Source organism: Microcaecilia unicolor, chromosome 8, assembly GCF_901765095.1.
Source record: "Microcaecilia unicolor chromosome 8, aMicUni1.1, whole genome shotgun sequence".
In the NCBI taxonomy this organism is placed as follows: Eukaryota; Metazoa; Chordata; class Amphibia; order Gymnophiona; family Siphonopidae; genus Microcaecilia; species Microcaecilia unicolor.
This window is the reverse complement of record NC_044038.1, coordinates 206,002,186-206,021,968: the sequence shown is the minus strand read 5'-3', so window position 1 is coordinate 206,021,968 and position 19,783 is coordinate 206,002,186. Positions and strand designations below refer to the sequence as shown.

The following is a 19,783-nucleotide window of genomic DNA, read 5'->3' as shown; positions in this document are numbered from 1 at the left end:
AGTCTCCCAGACCATCCCCAGTAGTGTACAAATTTATACCTGCTCTATGTGCTCTCTTGGGTATACATGTAGACATTACAACTCTACTCCATTCCATCCTACATACACCACCCCACAGGAATGCCTGCACACGAAGTACATAAAAGTGCACATGAACACCGTGCAATTTTATAAGAGCCATTTTCAGCATGTAAAGCATGCTTTACACGCAGAAAAGTCTTTATAAAACCACCTCCCATATGCAGGTACAAGTATGTGCATATAGAGAAGACCATACGTTTTACTTTCTTAAGAAAGGTTTGATGATCTATAGAGCCCATACCTCTGTTTTCTTTCCTCTTGCAATTTTGCATTCCAGTTCATCTGACTGTTTTCCTGAGAGGTAATTGTTAATGTTCAAGGGATCTCCTTCAAGTTCTTGCACACTAAATTTGGGTACATTGAGGTCTGAATCTTTTCCACTCATGCCAGATTTATCCAAGGTAACAGTAACAGGAGAAAGTGAAGGCTACAAAAGAATCCAGAATATAGTCATTAAAAAAAAAAAAAAAAAGAATTGGTCTATCAAACCTACTACTATTATGACTACTGTTTCTAGGGTGCTACAGGATGTATGCAGCACTGTCAGGCTGTCCTAAAAAATGGAGCCAGATTGAAACATTATCATTGTATGAGGTACTCACATAGTATAATGTCTTCTGGGAAATTCTCTAATCCTGGTACATGAACTGTGGCACAAAGTTCAAGTATTCTGATATGGTGACAGCAATTTTCAAACAGCATTTACCCAGGTAAAAACAGCTTGACTCAAAATTACCCTCCTTAAAGGAGGTTGAAAGTATACATAATTCTCATATCACTAACATTTTCAACTGTATTTAAAAAAAAGTGTTCTGCTAAGAGTATATGTCCGCAACTCATTACTTTCAGATAGCTCTTAAATCTGCCTTCAACTAAGCATAGCCCCCATGTGAAGGCACTGATATTACTCTACCCCCACCCCCCACTTCTTTCCCCTCCAATCTTGTCTACCTCTCTGTCTTGTGTGCATGGTTGTGTTCTTTCCTATTGTTACTGGAGTTTTATTTCCGAAGACTTTGTGTGCTTTATATTATATATTGTTAACCATTTTGCACTTCATTTAGAAAAAGGAGGTATATCAAGCTCATAATAAACATAAACTGTAAATGTATTTTCTTCTTACTTGGCTACCTGCAAATGTCAGGTATAAAATATGTGGACCCTCAGCAAACATCTTTTACATTATCTAATTTTCGAAAGAAAAAGCTGTCGCAAGTATGTGTGTTAAAAGATCCTTGATTAACTGCTACCTTTAGCTCGGTAGTCCTATAGAAAAACAGTCCAATAAAAAAAATCACCTCATTACGAATCAGAGAAAAGCAACGAGGTGATTTTTCTCTTGGACTACTGAGAGGTTTTATTCTGTGACAAAAGAAGAAATAGCTTCCACCTTTGCACATTAGCAGATTTCTGAGGCAGGCTTTTATGCCGAAACATGGTTCCATGTCGGGTCCTAGCTGTTTGTTAATAAACTTATTTTGTGATTACATCAGTGTACAAGTGTTTGTTGGAAGATCCATCTACAATCCTTCTCTGTTAACAGATGTGCCAATTTTTATAAAGACAACATAAACACCTATGTGACTTTATAAAACAAAATTACTATGACAACTCTCAGTAATGTACAATTTCTCTTACAAAAGTTTACATGCTTGTATATGTGTATTTTTCTATAAAATAAGTACATGTATCACAACTATGCCTACCCATAGGTTGTGTAAAAATAGGCATAAACTTTCTTGAAGTGTACCTACATTTTGTGTGTCTATACGCTTGAACAATTTTATAACAGCCATCTTCCACAGACTCAGGTGAGCGTGATCTGCTTTACATGTAGAAATTGCTTTATAAAATTACCTCCTTTATGTGCATAATAGTATTTCACATAAAAGATAATCAAGGAGTGCCATTAAGCTAAAAATGGAGGCCTGCAGAATTATGAAAAATATGAATTATGAAAATATAATTCTTACTGTGAGTGATGCACTTAAAACTGGAGAAGAATCTTCTTTCCTAAACATTTTTCTCAAAGAATTCTCTGTGAAGTTTGTAAGCTTCATGTTTTGATTTTTTGCCACGTTTGAATAGAAATTTCCAGTTGAGATTCCACTCTTTATCTGGAAAGATTTGCTCTTGTCTGGTGATGAGTCAGGCAGTGGAGATGAGGTTCTTGACATGTTAGCACATTTGGAGGGTTCCAAGTAACTCTCTGCAACTAACATTCAAAAATTATTAAATGTCTAAGACAACTGTTACTGGGAAATTCTGTAAATGGTAGAATCTGAGTATGCATTTTTCCAGTACAATATGAAAACTGTATATTGTAACATTTGCTTTGATTATTAACTACTAGTAAAAAAGGCCCGTTTCGTACAGAAATGAAACGGGCGCTAGCAAAGTTTTCCTCGGAGTGTGTATGTTTGAGAGAGTGAGCGTGTGACAGAGAGTGAATGTGCGCGCGTGTGTGTGTGTGTGACAGAGGGAGAGTGAGACTGGGTGCGAGTGTGTGTGTGAGAATGAGAGTATGTGCCAGGGTCTCCCCCCCCCCCGGTCTGTCTCCCAGTTGCAGGGGGGATTCCCCCCTCCCTTCCAGTTCCAGGGGGGTTCCCCCCGTCCCTTTTTCCCAGTTGCAGGGTCCCCCCTCCCAGTTGCAGGGTCTGTCTGTGTCCCCTCTCATTTTGTCCTCAATTTAAAAAAGACAATGTGAAGCAGCAGCTCCTAGGTTTGCTTGTTTGTGAGTGTATAGCAATGACGGCTGCATGGGGGAGTTGCTTGGGTCACTTCCACTCCTGTGTATTAAACGTCCTGAAGCATGTCATAGGTTTGCTTCTTTTGTTTTCAGTGAATGGGATGACGGCTGCGCTGGAGTCATAGCCAGTGCTGTTTCCTCCCCCCCCTCCCGAGTCGCCAGTGGTCCTCGACCCCGAGCCCTCACCCGCCTCCTGCACATTGGACACTCGCCGCAGCCATTTGCTCGCCGTGTTGCCGCCCTCCCTCTTCGTCCTGTGCGAGAGTGTGAACCTGGCCTCTCTCCTGCTTTCGGCTACTGATTGGCTCCTTGAATGTGCTCCGCCCTCAACGTCATTACGTTTGACGCGAGGGCGGGGCCCACATCTGCTGCTACAGAACAAACGAACTGGCTTCATTGACGTCAGTGGTCAATGGAACGTTGAGAGTGCTTTTTATGTCCAGATGGGGCGTGGCCTAGGGCTCAGATAGGCGTGGCTGAGTGCGGGAGTCCGAATAGCCTAGGTCAGGAGCCACAGTTGGAGAGAGGTGAGCTTCAGAACGTCTGAGGGGGATTCAGAATGTCTGAGGGGGATTTTATTTATATAGATATTAAGCATTCATTTATGAGAGTGCTTTCCAAGTCAGTCCTGGAGTACCACATTGCCAGTAAAGTTTACAGGATATCCACAATGGACATGCATGAGATTGATTTCCATACACTGCCTCCAGTGTATGCAGATCTCTTTCATGTATATTCATTGTAGATATCCTGAAAACCTGACTGGCAGGGAGGTACTCCTTTTTTGACTGCCAGCAGGCATTATTCCCAGATATTCAATACCGGGCCACATCTGGGCTTTGGCACTGAATATCCAGCTTATGTGGTGCCAGCTAACACACAGTTGGTTAAGTTGCTACTCAGAACTTAACCAGCTATGGGTTGCAGTGTAAATATAGGACTGTGTTTTATGACGTCTCATTTATGTGGTTACCCTGGCCAGTTAAGTGCTGAATATCAGCACTTAACCAGACAAGTGCTGACTCTGCCTGGCTCTGCCCCTGGAATGCCCCTAAAATAGCCAGTTTTCATTTAAGCGATAACCGCTAATTTTCAGCGGTGACAACCAGTTAAGTACTGCTGAAAATTAGAGAATAGACCTGAACAAGCTATTTGACCAGTCAGCAGCTGTCAAATCGTTCTGAATATTGACCAGAATGTGTTAAAAAGGGACTTAAATTTTTCATCTTAAAAGGATGTTGTAAGGATGCAACTGTGCACTGCTTGATTACAAATTTTTTTACTCCTTGTTTGGTTTTGTACACTGTTTGTTCAAATGCATCTACTGCACCATTCTGCACAAGCAGAAAGTCTAAATTACTTTAGCTCACAAAAGCACCTGATCTAGCAAAGGACTTTTAAAGGCACTGACATAAAATAGAACAAAATAGCTTAGCAAGGTTTTAAAATGGTTTGGACAATTTCCTAAAAGAAAAGTCCATAAGCCATTATTAAGATGGACTTGGGGAAATCCACTGCTTATTTCTAGGCTGATCAGCATAAAATCTGTTTGTACTTGGGATCTTGCCAGCTACTTGGACCTGGATTTCACTGTTGGAAACAGGATGCTGGGCTTGATGGACTTTCCGTCTGTCCCAGTATGGCAATGTTTATGTTCTTATGACTCAGAGGTTTCAATTCTGCAAGACTGCCAAGCTGAATACACAGACAAATGTCTATATAGACAGCTAATCGCTTTTTTTTCTCTTATGCTACTAAAAGAATACACTGGCTGACCCAAAGACACGTGACCCAGTCTGAAAGAAATTTACTCCTCTGCATGATTTCTGAAACACCTGTGAATTCTGAGGAATCAAGGTTATAATGTTGCCATTGCTATGCTTTCTTACAATGTAATATAACTGATACTACATGAGTTTTAAATTTAACTTCCTTGCTAATGATTAACACTAGTCACTTATTCTTTTATTCATATTCATACTAAAATGTGTTGACATGTTAATTGGATCTATATCATACATACATCTCATTTGCTCAATAGATCCAGGGGTCAGAGGTGAGGAAACAAGAGGTGATAACATTTTTTCATCCTTTACAGGATCCCTTGGATCTGTGATCATCAGTTCCTTATTCTTTTTCCCTTTTTTAAGCTCCTTAGGAACAACACCCTGAGCTTTCTTCTGTTTTTCCTCAAATTTGGTACTGACAATTTTATATTCAACCTGAAGACAAATAAAACTATAAATTATTTTTCTTTATAGATCAAATTTTAGCTATCAATTTCACCAGACCTTGCCTCACAAACTTTACAGTCTAAAAGGAGAATTAGATCGTACCTGCTAATGTTTTTCTTTTTGTCCCTCCAGACGGGCACAGACGTATGGGTTATGCACTCTCACCAGCAGACGGAGAATGAGAACCACTGACCTTCTAATTAGACCTATAAGTGAGTTGTGCAGTCCCTTTGAGTCAGTCTTTGAATAGCCAAACAGATATACCCACTGATACCACCACTGAAGAACCTAAATCATATGTGAATTCCCTCTCAGTATTGAAAACCCCAGGACAACCTTGTGCTGCTGCTGCCCCTGCTATAAGTCTTAACCTCCCCTTTCGAGAATGGTATGTGCCATTACTTACTCTTTCTTCTTTTTTCAAAATTAGAATTTCAAATCAGAAACATGAACCAAACAACATCTTGCAGCCTCAACCGCGAATGTAAGAACTCCACCACCATCAGACACTACCAAGAACAGATACTTGAGGTTCAAAAGGAGCAGCATCCAAAATTGACAACACCAAGTTGAGATTCCAAATGGGAACCGATGAGTGAACTGGAAGAAGGAGGAGACTTACACCTCGAATAAACTGAAATCCAGATGAGAAGTCAGACGCTTGCCTTTAATCAAACCATGGAAACACACTAAACATGCTTCATGAACCTAAAGAGAAGGAAAAGGGGATAGGATTTCATATACTGCATTTCTGTGGTCACAATCAAAGCGGTATATACATTATATACCTGTACTTATTTTGTAACTGGGGCAATTGAGGGTTAAGTGACTTGCCAAGAATCACAAGAAGCTGCACTGGAAATTGAACCCAGTCCCCCTGGTTCTCAGGCTGTTGCACCATTATATTCCTCGATAAGGTGAGGTCCTTGTCCAACCTGCCCTGCAAAAAATCCATGATCTGTGGCATAGACATCCTCAGTGGTACAATGTGACAATAACTACACCAGACCTCGAAAACACTCACACTCAAACACATGCAAGAGATGCAGACTGCTTCTTAGAACTCCAAAAGGTCATAATCACGTGACCAGATATTCTTTATTTATTTATTTGTTGCATTTGTATCCCACATTTTCCCACCTATTTGCGGGCTCAGTGTGGCTTACAATAAGACTTGAATAATAGAAATACATTTGTTACAACTAAGTTATGGATTACATTGAACAGAGTTGTTCCACAAGCACGCCCCCAAGAGCCAAGCAACAAGACAGAATGGAGACGAGTTGAATATCTGTACCTGACCCTGCATGAGATCCTAACCTTCTTTTGACTAGTCTCCACTTTGCCCCTCGACTGGGAGTACACAGCTACAAGAATTGCACTATAAGTTACATCAATCCTTACCGAAGCACATTGGATGGGGTTTACATACATACATAGTAGATGACAGCAGATAAAGACCTGTGTGGTTCATCCAGTCTGCCCAACAAGATAAACTCATTACATATGGTATAATGTGATACTTCATATGCATACCTGGTCTCGATTTGTCCTTAGCACAGCAAAGAGAGGGTACGAAGTACAAACCAAAGTCCAAACAGAAAAAGAAAGCATCAAGAGCCTTCAAAATAGGGACAGAATTCCTTTAATCACACAACTTAGGAAACAGTCTTCAAAAAATGACCCCACATGGGCCATGTTTCAGTGCACAGCGTCTGCGTCAGGGATCACAAGGGTTGTAAAAGGTCATGTGCAGCGGCCAGGTTTGCTCCTCCACACATGTAACAAAACACTGTCCCTCAGTATTAGAGTCCTTGCCACCTTCAGGGCAAAGACTGTGGAAGTTTGCCCAGCACTGTCCTTGCTCTAAATTTCTGAAGTTGTTGAAGCCCCTGAAAAGCTCCACTGCAGCACATCCAAATCTATTCAGCCACGATCAGGCCACAGATCATAAAAGTCTTGCCCAGAACTGGCTTTGCTTCCCAATTAGAGGTGTTGCTACCTAATCTTTGCTAAGCGTAAGGGCATTCCATGTATCTACCACCCTCTCAGTAAAAAATACTTCCTGGTATTACTCCTGAGTCAGTCCCCTTTCAACCTCAATTTATGTCCTCTAGTTCTACCACCTTCCCATCGCTGGAAAATGTTTGTCTGTGGATTTATATCATTCAAATATTTGAATGTCTGTATCATATCACCCCAGTTTCTCTTTTCCTCCAGGGTATACATGTTCAGGTCAGCAAGTCTCTCCTTGTACATCTTGCTATGCAAACCCCATACCATTTTTGTCGCTTTTCTCTGAACCGCTTCAAGTCTTTTTTACATACTTAGCAAAATATGGCCTCCAAAACTGAACACAATACTCCAAGAGGGGTCTCACCAATAACTTGTACAGGGGCATCAACACCTCCATTCTTCTATCGGTTATACCCCTCTCTATGCAGCCTAGCATCCTTCTGGCTGCCTTGTTGCATTGTTTCGGGATCCTTGGACACCATCACTCCAAGGTCCCTCTCCTGAGCTGAGCTTACCAATCTCTCCCCTCCTATCTGGTACATCTCTTTTGGATTTCTGAACCTCTGCACTTCTTCCCATTAAATTTTAACTGCCAGACCCTTGACTATTGTTCCAATGTTTGGAGATCTCTTCTCATAATTTCTACTCCCTCCAGGGTATCCACTCTATTGGCTAAATTAGTGTCATCCGCAAAAAGGCAAATGTTTCCTTCTAATCCTTCAGCAATGTCTCTCACAAATATATTAAACAGAATCGGACCCAGCACTAACCCCTGAGGCACTCCGCTACTCACTTTCCTTTCCTCCAAGCAGATTAACCCATTGTGTATGGAACTGCACTTATATTCATCAGTTTTGGACAGCATTTTTGGTGCACTTGGGACAGATGTATCCCGCAAATCTGTCTACTGGACACTATGACGGCGATACCAGAAGGGACTAGTATTTCCAAGTCTCATTTTGCCTCACTTTATGTATCTATGTCAGACCTTGGTTACAGCAATTCGAAGGGTAACCCTCTCTCTTACATCTGGAAACTGAGACCACCTGAGATTACTAGATATGTTCTGGAATGCCGCCGTGCTTAGGGTGGGTTGGGGGTTCTGACATTCTCAAACTACTATAGGGCAGCACATCTGAGGGTGATCTTGGATTGGTATGATTCCCAATCAAAAGTATGGGTCTGGATAGAATGTAGCATGTTATCTTCATATCAATGGATTAATTTGATCAGGGGTCCTTGGGACATATTAACCCACTCTTCAAGAATCTCTCCATTTTTGAAACAATTTCTCTATGGGCTGGGGTTAGGAAAACACTTTTGGCCCATAATCATCTCTCTTTAGTTTCCCCATTGAGAGTCTTTTTATCTTTTGCACCTGATTGGGATGCTAGTTTATTAAATACATGGGAAAAAAAGGGAAATACTAAGAATAGATATATACTCTGAAGGTGTAATTCTTTCTTTTCAACAATTGAGTTCTGATTAATCACTTCCAACCACAGAATTTTACATATATTTTCAGGTTCCACCATCTTTTAAGCATATCACTCATGCAAGACTATAAGAGCCGTAAGCTTTGAGGGGGTACTACTTATGGGCTCAACTCAGAAAAAACTTATATCAAAACTCTATGATATACTACTTACAAAGGATCATGCACCACCTAAGTACATGACTAAATGGGAGCGAGATCTGTGATGCTCAATACAGGAAAAGGAATGGCATAGTATTCATCAAAATACATTCCGATTATCTGTTTCATCTAATCTTATAGCAAGAAAAAGCACAAAAGGGCCTCCAAGACTAGAACAATGGTACAATCTTTCATTAAAGATTATACCATTGTTCCAGTCTTGGAGGCCCTTTTGTGCTTTTTCTTGCTGTTTTGGTTTGTGTACCTTTGGACCCTCTCTTTTGTTATTATCTAATCTTACAGAGCAGGGAGTTAAGGTACTATAATCACTGGTATACATATCCAACTTGTGCCTCTCTCTTCTCTCCCAAGGTGACTCCACGTTGCTGGAGAGGGTGTGAAGGCTTAAGAATCTATTAACACATATGGTGGAGATGTCCTAAGATTCAGAGTTTCTGGACCTAAAATTCTTTTCCACAATTTTTCATACAATTGTGTCTGCTGACCCTAAGCTTTGGTTACTGCAATGGCAAATGCCAGACCTCATTGTGAGAGGACTTTTTTGGATCCACTGTGTGTTTTGCCTTTCATTGGTTTTCCTGTGGAGAGTTCACCTTCTGTGGGTGTTTGCTTCGTTAGACCTTTTCTCTCAACATTTTCAAGTGGTTTTGCCTTGCACAGCCATCTTACACAGGGAAGTAGCTCGATGCTGGACAACTAGCGCTTTACCAAAGGAGTATGTGGCCAAGCTCCAACTCTGGCAGGCCTACTATTTGAGTTAATTGACTGTACTTAGACAAGGATGTTTATCCAAATTTTCTAAGCTCTGGAAACCTTTTATGGACTACTATAATATTAACGCTGTTAATGCTACTGGACATTGTTCCTTTTCTTTTTCATATTTCATTGGGCTGCTTCTCTTTTCAACCTGTATTTCTATTTTGCACCTTTCACACACTTTATTTTCTTTCTTTGCTTTCTTAATACAACTTTCTTTTAGAAAAAGACCATGTTATGCTTTTGGAATCACTTTTTAGTGATTTACTATTAGATGATACCTTATGTTTGTTGATTGTTACAGTTTGATCTTTTAAAATACCAATAAAACTTAAAAGAAAACGAAAAGAAACAAAAAGTCAGTGGTTCTCAGTCTCCATCTGGCGGTGGGAGTGCATAACCCATATGTCTGTGCCAGTCTGGAGGGATGCTAGAGAAGGTGGAAATTATTTAAACTATGGCAGAATATATCATTTTACTGCAGCTTAACTTACTGCAGAAGTCATTAACCTGTGGTAATGCAGTACCACAGGTTACTGACTTCTGCAAAAATGTATATAATGCAACTTGCAATCTACCTCATAAGTTGCGTTATTCTGCTTCCTGTGATCCCTAGCGAAAGTCTGTGCCTGAACCCAATGGGGTCACAGTGTCATTTTTGAAATGGCACTGGCAAGGACAGGAATGACTGGAGATCACTCCTATCCTGTGATCCCTGTAGCATCAGGGATTACTAAAGGCAGAGGTGGGGGAAGGGGCACAAGATTACACACTTGGCAACATGTGTCTTGGAGGGGGGTGCGGGAGACTTTCGGCCCATTTAAGAGAGAGCTCTTCGGGAGCATCAGGCCATGTGTTAGTTGAACACTAGCATTATTAAATGAGGTGCCTTGCACCTCATTATTATGTAGTCCATGGTACCTTATCTATTACAGTAAAGTAACGCACAACTTTGCTGTTGAATACATATTAAGGATCAAAAATAGTGCATTATTTTCTTAATGCACACTCTACCCTCCCAAGGCCTCTGTTCTAAAAGATGCTCAAGTTGAATAATTGATTATCAGAAGAGATTTAGCCCTGACATTTTATCTCATACTGCTACAAAAATACCTGGAATGGCTCAACAGGTATTTGTGTATGTCGTGTGATGCCTGTGACTAAATAGTATTCTTATTTGTAGAAAGGAAAAATAACTAGATTATATAATCAAATCTTTTTTTTTTTTTTTTTTTTAGAAAAGCTGAGAACAAAATTTCAAACAATGCAGCATGGTTACAGTAATAAAGATCCCCCTCCCCTCCCAGCATCTAAAATAACATGTAAGAACACTAGCTAAGCACCACATACCTGTTCTATAAATGTTTCTTTCCTAACTGGTAAAGGCTTTGCAGGTTGCTCCTCACTTTCTGCCTCTGAATTTGAGAGATCTTTGTAACTTTTGGCTTTTGCTGCTGCTCTTCGAGGACACTTAGCTCTAGTGGTACTGGCCTTTGGACTTTTCTGGGCAGTTACCTTTGAACACTAAGATTTATAAACAGTTGCATTCTAAGTCATAACTGTGCACAGCAGTACAGACCAAACATAAGTTGGAAGTTACAGAAGAAGAGAATTAAAAACAATACTACATAATATGGAACAGGTAAAAAATTAAAAATAAATTGTATCTTTCATTATTAAAAACTGCACTAACTTAGCTAAACTTCATGCATTTGTTTCCATCTACAGAAGAACGAAAATAAATAACAATCAATAATAGTATCTTCAATTAAAAAAAAACATTTCATCTGTAGGATTTCATGACAATTTTATATTTACTTGTTTAAATTTCGATTATGCTTTATGTAACACTAACTGTTATCTCCTAATCTACTATCTACTAATAACGACACATTGTAAGCCACATTGAGCCTGCAGAGGTGGGAAAATGTGGGATACAAATGCAATAAATAAATAAATAGTTTTTCTAAATACTGGTTTTAGTGATAATTCTATTTAATTTGATTCATTAGCTATGCCGATATTGTGCCATAACACAAAGCATCTACACTACAAATGAATGGAAAAGGTTCAAGTAAAATACGATGCTTATTTTTGGTTAAGTCCAATACAAAGCAATTACTCACCTGTAGCAGGTGTTCTACGAGGACAGCAGGACACAAATTCTCACATATGGGTGATGACTTCCGATGGAGTACAGTGTGGACGCTACCCAGCATTCTACAGCTTTAAGAAGCTTTTGGCAGCGTCCCAATGCGCATGTGCAAGTGACTTCCTGTCCAGTGTGATTGTTTGGGACCAGCAGTATAATATCAGGAGGCAGGCAGGGATGTGAGAATGTATGTCCTGCTGTCCTCACAGAACACCTGCTACAGGTGAATAACTGATTTCTCTGAGGACAAGCAGGACAATGATTTTCACACTTTGGAATCCCTAGCTAACAGGCTCACTAAAAAAAAAAAAACAACCTGAGGGGCTTGCAACAGCAAGGCCAACCAGAATGAATTAACCTGAAATCGTAGTGTCTTTTTGTGAGGGTGCAGCCTCGAACAGAAGAAAAATAGGCCTAGGAAGGTGGAGTTGGATTCTAGACACCAAACAAATTCTGCAGGACTGCCTGACTAAACTGGTTGTGCAGTGAGTATGCTGCTCAAGGCAGTAATGAGATGTAAAGGTATGGACTGAAGAACATGTACCAGTTCTGTATATATCCCCAATGAAGGCAGATCTCAAGTGGATTCCAATGCAGCCATGGCTCTAACATTGAGCCATGACATGAACCTCCAAAGTCAGCCCAGCCTGGGCCTAAGTGCAGGAGCTGCAGTCTGCTAGCTAACTGGACAATGTGAGTTTTCCAATGGTTGTCCCTAAAGTAGTAGTAGTAGTATTAATAGAAAAATAGGGAATAGAAATCCTCGGGAGATGTATGTGTTAGGCGGGGAGAATCTGATAGGTACGGACGGGGAGAGGGATCTTGGGGTGATAGTATCTGAGGATCTGAAGGCGACGAAACAGTGTGACAAGGCAGTGGCCGTAGCTAGCAGGTTGTTAGGCTGTATAGAGAGAGGTGTGACCAGCAGAAGAAAGGAAGTGTTGATGCCCCTGTATAAGTCGTTGGTGAGGCCCCACCTAGAGTATTGTGTTCAGTTTTGGAGGCCGTACCTTGTAAAAAGAATTGAAGCGGTGCAAAGAAAAGCTACGAGAATGGTAAGAGACATAGGCGCCCCGTATAAGAGGCTTGGGGAGGCCACTGCCCCGCCCCCCCGCCGTACCTTTAAATATTATATTTTTGCTGGAGTCGCGGGCAGCGCCGGCATTGAAGGCATCAGCAGGCTCATCGCGCTTCCAGCAGCCTTCCCTCGCAAGTCAGATGATGGCTCCGCCCTCGTAGAAACAGGAAATACGTCAGAAGAGGGCGGAGCCATCATCCGACTTGCGAGGGAAGGCTGCTGGAAGCGCGATGAGCCTTGCTGATGCCTTCAATGCCGGCGCTGCCCGCGACTCCAGCAAAATATAATATTAAAGGGGGGGGGGGGGGGGGGGGGGCAGGAAGGAAACGAGGGCAGACAGGAGAGGAGAGGAGGGTTGCTGCACATGGTGGATGAAGGGGAGAGGAGAGGGCAGGGGAGAGGAGGGTTGTTGCACATGGTGGAAGAAGGGGAGAGGAGAGGGCAGGGGAGAGGAGGGTTGCTGGACATGGTGGATGGAGGGAAGGGGTGAGGAGGGGTTGCTGCACATGGTGGATGAAGGGGAGAGGAGAGGGCAGGGGAGAGGAGGTTTGCTGGACATGGGGAGAGGAGGGTTGCTGGACATGGATGGATGGAGGGGAGGGGAGAGGAGGGTTGCTGCACATGGTGGATGAAGGGGAGAGGAGAGGGCAAAAAAGAATGGGAGAGGAGGGTTGCTGCACATGGTGGATGAAGGGGGAGAGGAGAGGGCAAGGGGAGAGGAGAGTTGCTGGACATGGGTGGATGGAGGGGAGGGTGGAGTGAGGAAGGAGATGAGATGACGGAAAAGGAAGAGAGTAGAAAAACTGCACATGGATGAAGAAATAGGCAAAAGCTGGATCCACTGGACAGTCAAGTTTGCGGAGGACCCAGCTTTACTTACGGATGTAGGACAAGAAATGAAGAAGAAAAACAGAAGTAAACAAATAAATGGAAAGGAAGCCCTGGAAACGGAGTTAAGAGGACAGATAGCAGCAGAATTGGATACTGGCCAGCACAATCAGAAAAACAAAGTCACCAGACAACAAAGGTAGAAAAGATCATTTATTTTCATTATAGTGTTTGGAATATGTCCACTTTGAGAATTAGGTGTTCAACATTAAAAGTTTATTTACTTATTTATGACATTTTATCCCACATTAAACATGAATTGGGATGTTTTGTGGCTCTACATGAGAATTGTGATATTATGATCCCTTGTTTCAATATTGTTGACGGTCTGCATTTTCCGTATGGGTGGTATATTGGTGTATTAGGTTCTGCCCAGTGTAATATTTATGGTACAGTAAGGTTCAGAGTGTGTTTTTGCACAAAGTTGTGCATAGTGTTTTGCAGTTGAGCGATTGTGGTTAGTATATGCTTTGAGCAACCACTTTATTCTTTGACATATGATACATAACTAATATCTAAATTTAATAAAAGGTATTGTGACATTTATTTATTTTTTTTCTGTGTGTGATCAGACAATTATGGATTTAAGCTCCACCCCTGGCCCCACCCCTAACCCCACCCCCTTTAGACTCCCCAAACAGTTGGGCCACCGACCGCCTATGGTAAGAGATTTGCGTTACAAGACGTATGAGGAGAGACTTGATGACCTGAACATGTATACTCTGGAAGAAAGGAGAAACAGGGGTGATATGATACAGGCGTTCAAATATTTGAAAAGTATTAATCCGCAAATGAACCTTTTCCGGAGGTGCGAAGGCGATAGAACGAGAGGACATGAAATGAGATTGAAGGGGGGCAGACTCAAGAAAAATGTCAGGAAGTATTTTTTCACGGAGAGAGTAGTGGATGCTTGGAATGCCCTCCCGCGGGAGGTGGTGGAAATGAAAACGGTAACAGAATTCAAACACACGTGGGATAAACATAAAGGAATCCTGTTCAGAAGGAATGGATCCTTAGGAGCTTAGCCGAGAGTGAGTGGCAGAGCCGGTGGCGGGAGGCGGGGATAGTGCTGGGCAGACTTATACGGTCTGTGCCAGAGCCGGTGGTGGGAGGCGGGGCTGGTGGTTGGGAGGCGGGGATAGTGCTGGGCAGACTTACGCGGTCTGTGCCCTGAAAAGGACAGGTACAAATCAAGGTAAGGTATACACAAAAAGTAGCACATATGAGTTTATCTTGTTGGGCAGACTGTATGGACCATGCAGGTCTTTTTCTGCCGTCATTTACTATGTTATTAAAGCTGTGGGTGGACTGTCTATGGGCTTTAGTCTGTTCTCGCTTGCAATCCAAGGTGTGCAGTGCACTTTTCTCCAGGAGGGGCAAGAGGTTTTGGGAAGAATGCTGGCAGGTTAAGTGACTGGTTAAGATGAAACTTCACCACCTTAGGAAGGAACTTGGGGTGTGTTATGATGAAACCTTGTGTAAGGTGGATGAGCTACTAGGGCCTGAAGCTCACTGACTCTGCGAGCTGAAGTGACTGCCATGAAAATCAAGACCTTCCAGGTCAGGTACTTCAGATGAAAGGGATCAAGTGGCTCAAAAGGAGCCTGGGTGAGGATGATAAGTTCCAATGAAACAGTCGGAGGTTTGACCAGGAGGGAGGAGGGGTCAGTCAACAGCAAATCTCTCATAAAGTGAACAAGAGGCTATACAGAGATAGGCTTTCCTCTTACACGATAAGTACTAATTACAATAAGGTGAACCATTACAGAGGTCTCCAAACAAGACTCAGAAAGGTGCAAGAAGTATCAAGCAGGTCTTACGTAGGGCAAGAGGAGGATCTAGAGCATTGACCTCACTCCAGATGGTTAAAAGTAAAGCACCTCCTAGTGGAATCTTTCCTGGAAACCAACAGAACTCTGGACACACCCGCAGACAGTTGAACAGAAACAAATTCTACGCTCTCAAACCCCAGGCTGTGAAGGCCAGGGATTGGAGGCTGAGATGAGGAACAGACCCTTCATTCTGCATGATGAGAGTTGAAGAACAGTCCAGTCTTCACTCTTTGGAGGACAATTCCAGAAGGAGAGGGAATCAGATCTCTCATGGCCATTACGGTGCAATGAGGATCATGGTCCCTCAGTCCTACTTGAGTTTCGGCAGATTCTTACTTATTAGAGGGTTTGAAGGATATGAATACAGGAGACCCTCCCCCCCATTCGAGGAGGAAGGCATCTGACGCTAGTCTGCCATGTGACATGAGCTTGGAGCAGAAGTGAGGGTCCTTGTTGTTGAGATCAGTAGCAAAAAGATCTATTGAGGGTGTGACCCAATCTCAGATGATCTTCCGGACAACATCTTTGTTGAGAGACCACTCGTGTGGCTGCATCACCCTGCTCAGTCTGCCTGCCAGATCATTCTGCTTCCCCACCAGGTAAGTGGCTCGGAGCACCATGCCATGACGGGTAGCCTAGTGCCACACCCCCTCACACCTTGTACCCCCTTGCTTGTTGACATAATACATATAAACCTGGTTGTCTGTTTGAATAAGAATAATTTGGTTTAGCAGCCAATCTTTGAAAGCCTTAGTTAACATTCCATATTGCCCACAGCTCTAGGAGGTTGATGTCAAATAAGGTCTCCTGAGCGGACTAAAGACCTTGGGTGTAAAGCCCATATAGGTTGGATGCATCCACTGTCAGTATCCATTGAGGTGGTGTAATTTGGAATGGAAGTTCCAGAACTAAACTGAGCTGAATCATCCACTAGAGAAGTGACTGGGCCAGCTCTGGGGGAACAAAATGACATCCACAAGGTTTCCATGGCCTGACACCATTGGGAAGCAAGGGTCCACTGACAGCTTCTGAAATAGAGGCGAAAAATGGGAGTCACATGGACAGTGGAGGCCATGTGGTCCATCAACCTCAACATTTGCCAAACTGTGACCGGCTGGCTACTCTGAACCTGAGTGGTGATGGCAACGAGGGCGTTTGCTTGTTCCGGAAGCAGGTAGGCCCAAGCCTGTACTGTGTCTAGAAGGTCTCCAATGTACCCCCACTGTTGAACCGGGAGTAGGTGGACCTTATAACAAAACCCCAGTAGCTCCAACATCCGAATAGTCCTTTGCATTGACTCCTGATCACCTTCCTTTGATGTGCTCTTGACCAGTCAATCGACCAAATAGGAAAACATATGCACCCCTAGTCTGCATAGCGATGCTGCAACTACAGCAAGACACTTTGAAAAAACTCTGGGGGCAAGCACGAAGCCAAATGGCAAGATGCGATACTGGAAATGGTCCTTCTCTAACTGAAATCTGAGATACCTCCTGTGACTGGGATGTATCTGGACATATGTGTAAGCATCATTTAAGTCCAGAGAACATAGCCAATCATTTTTCTGAATCATGGGAAGAAGGGTGCCCAGGGAAATCATCATGAACTTTTCTTTGACCAGATACTTGTTCAGGGCCCTTAGGTCCAGGATGGGATGAAATCCTCCCCATCTTTTTCAGCACAAGTTCAACCATGAGGGTCTTGAAAAGAGAGGAGAGTTCCTCTGTGAGCACTTCCCTAGGCTGAGGAATGCTGCAATTTGGAGGGTTTTGCTGCCAATTGAGAGTGCAACTGGCGCAGACTATTTTCAGAATCCATCGGTCAGAGGTTCCAAGGGGCCACCTGTCTTGAAAGAAATTCAGCCTCCATCCCATCAGAAGGTCATCTGGGACAGACTCTTACTATGGCTATACTCTCTTGGAGCCAGTCAAAAGCCTGTTCCCGGCTTCGACTGTGGAGCACGCTGAGGTTTCTGGGCCTGCTGCTGCCGAGGACAGGAGCCCTGGGCTTGTTGCTGAGGACAAGAAGGCTGTACCTGCACATTTGAGGGTAGTAGGTGTCCCCTTTCTGTCTCATGCAGAAAACCTCCACAAAGTGGGGGAACAGAAGGTGGAGGCCAAGAGAGGGACTTGGTGGTATCAGCATGTTTCTTGATGAGGTCCACAACCTCCTCCACCTTTTCCTCAAAAAGTATGTCTCCACGACAAGGGACATCCACCAACCTCTCCTGAACCACAGGCTCCAGGTCAGAAATACGCAGCCATGAAAGTCTGCACGATTCCATACCTAAGGCAGAGAATTAAGATGCCACATCACAAGAATCAAAAGTGACCCTAGCAAGATACTTCCTGCACTCCTTTTGCTTACTGGCAAGTACACTGGATGTCAGAGATTTCAAGTTCAGGCTCATGTACAACTGATAGCTCTGGATGCAGGATATGAGCATAGAGGTCTGAAAAGCATTTCTCCCAAAGGAATCCAGAGTCTGAGTCTCTCTACCAAGGCCTGAGTGTGTGGGCACTTGGCCTTCTTGAGAACAGATTTGACTACCGTAGAGTGGTGGGGCAATTGAGCCTCTTCAAATCTGGGAGTTTTCTGTACTCTGTATGTGGAGACCGCCTTCTTAGTTACTACCTGCACAGAGAGAGGGGTCTCCCAGTTCCTCATCTGTGCATCCCTCAGCTCACTGTGTACAGAAAGTGTCACAGCCTCCCACAGCAGAGAAAGCAAAGTTACTCAACTGTAGCAGGTGTTCTCCGAGGACAGCAAGCCAAGGATTTCCACAGCTGGGTGACGTCATCCAACGGAGTCCATTGTGGACGCTGACTAGCAAGATTAACTTAGAACTTTCTAGAAGTGTCCTATCCCATACCTGTGCTGGTGCCTTCCACCCGAAGTGCGAGTGCAGGTTCCTCAGCCATTTTTAAAATGCTAATGAATACAACTCCAAGGAGACATGAAAGGGTATGTGAGAATACTTGGCTTGCTGTCCTCGGAGAACACCCGTTACAGGTGAGTAACTTTCAATTCTCTGAAGACAAGCAAGCTGTTATATTCTCACAGCTGGAAAATCCCTAGCTAACAGGCTCGCCAAAAACAATGCTAGGATAATAGGGACTCGAAACATCGAGGCCTGAGAATCAATTAACCTGAAACTATTTACATACTAGATATGAAGGTGTAGCCTGGCAGCCTGGAACTAAAGAAAACTGGGCCTGGGGATAGGGGGGTAGGTGGGTGGAGTTGGATTCTTGACACCAAACTAATTCTTCACGTCAGGTATCCTGCTCAAGGCAGTAATGAGACGTGAATGTATGGACAGATGACGTCACAGCTTTGCAAATCTCTATGGAGGATGATGACTCAGCCATGGCTCTGACATTATAAGCCATGACATGACCCTCTAGAGTCCCAGCATGGGTATAAGTAAAGGAGATGCAATCTGCTACCCAATTAGAAATTGTGCGTTTGCCGATAGCTGCCACCAACCAGTCTGGGTCAAAAGAAACAAAAAGTTGGATAGACTGTCTATGGGCTTTAGTCCGCACAAGGCTAAGGTTCGCTTGCAGTCCCAGGTATGCAGTACACTCTCACCAGGATGGGCATGTGGTTTTGAGAAAAACGCTGGATTAACTGATTTAGACGGAACTCCAACACTACCTTAGGAAGGAATTTAAGGTGTGTGCGGAGAACTACTCTATTGTGGTTTAACTTAGTGTAAGGTGGATCAGCTACTAGGGCCTGAAGCTCAACGACTCTGCAAAATTAAGTGACCTAGTGGTAGTCCAAAAACACAACTTTCCAGGTCAAATACTTCAGCTGACAGGAATCAAGCAGCTCAAAAGGAGCTTTCATAGCTGAGTGAGGACAACGTTGAGATCCTATGACATAGTTGGTGATTTGACAGGGGGCTTTGTGAATAACAAACCTCACATGAAGCAAACAATAGAGGTTGTATAGAGATGGGCTTATCTGCTACACGGAGATAATCACTAATTTCACTTAGATGAACCCTTACAGAGTTGGTTTTCAAACCTCACTTAGAGAGGTACAGGAGGTAGTCAAGCAATTTCTGTATAGGGCAGGCGAGGAGATCCAAGGCCTTGCATTCACACCAGACAGAAAACCTCCTCCACTTATTTTCTTTTTCTGTATTGTCTGTAATACATGATTAAAATTCAATTTAAAAAAATACCCTCCTCCACTTAAATGAGTAACACCTCTTAGTGAAGTCTTTCTTAGAAGCAAGATGTGGGAGACTCCTTCAGGCAAACCTAAGCATTCAAATTCTATGTTCTCAACATCCAAGTCGTGAGGGCCAGGGATTGACAATTAGGACG

The 19,783-nt window shown here is 43.0% G+C and overlaps 1 protein-coding gene across 1 annotated transcript in view; it reads right to left on the bottom strand.

Moving 5' to 3' along the window:
• SYCP2 (synaptonemal complex protein 2) overlaps window positions 1–19,783 on the bottom strand; it is a 244,855-nt gene that overhangs the window by 50,302 nt on the left and 174,770 nt on the right. The window contains 4 exon segments of the mRNA XM_030213454.1: window positions 323–508; window positions 2,055–2,296; window positions 4,854–5,052; window positions 10,844–11,008. Of these exon segments, the coding sequence (XP_030069314.1) occupies window positions 323–508; window positions 2,055–2,296; window positions 4,854–5,052; window positions 10,844–11,008 (792 nt within the window).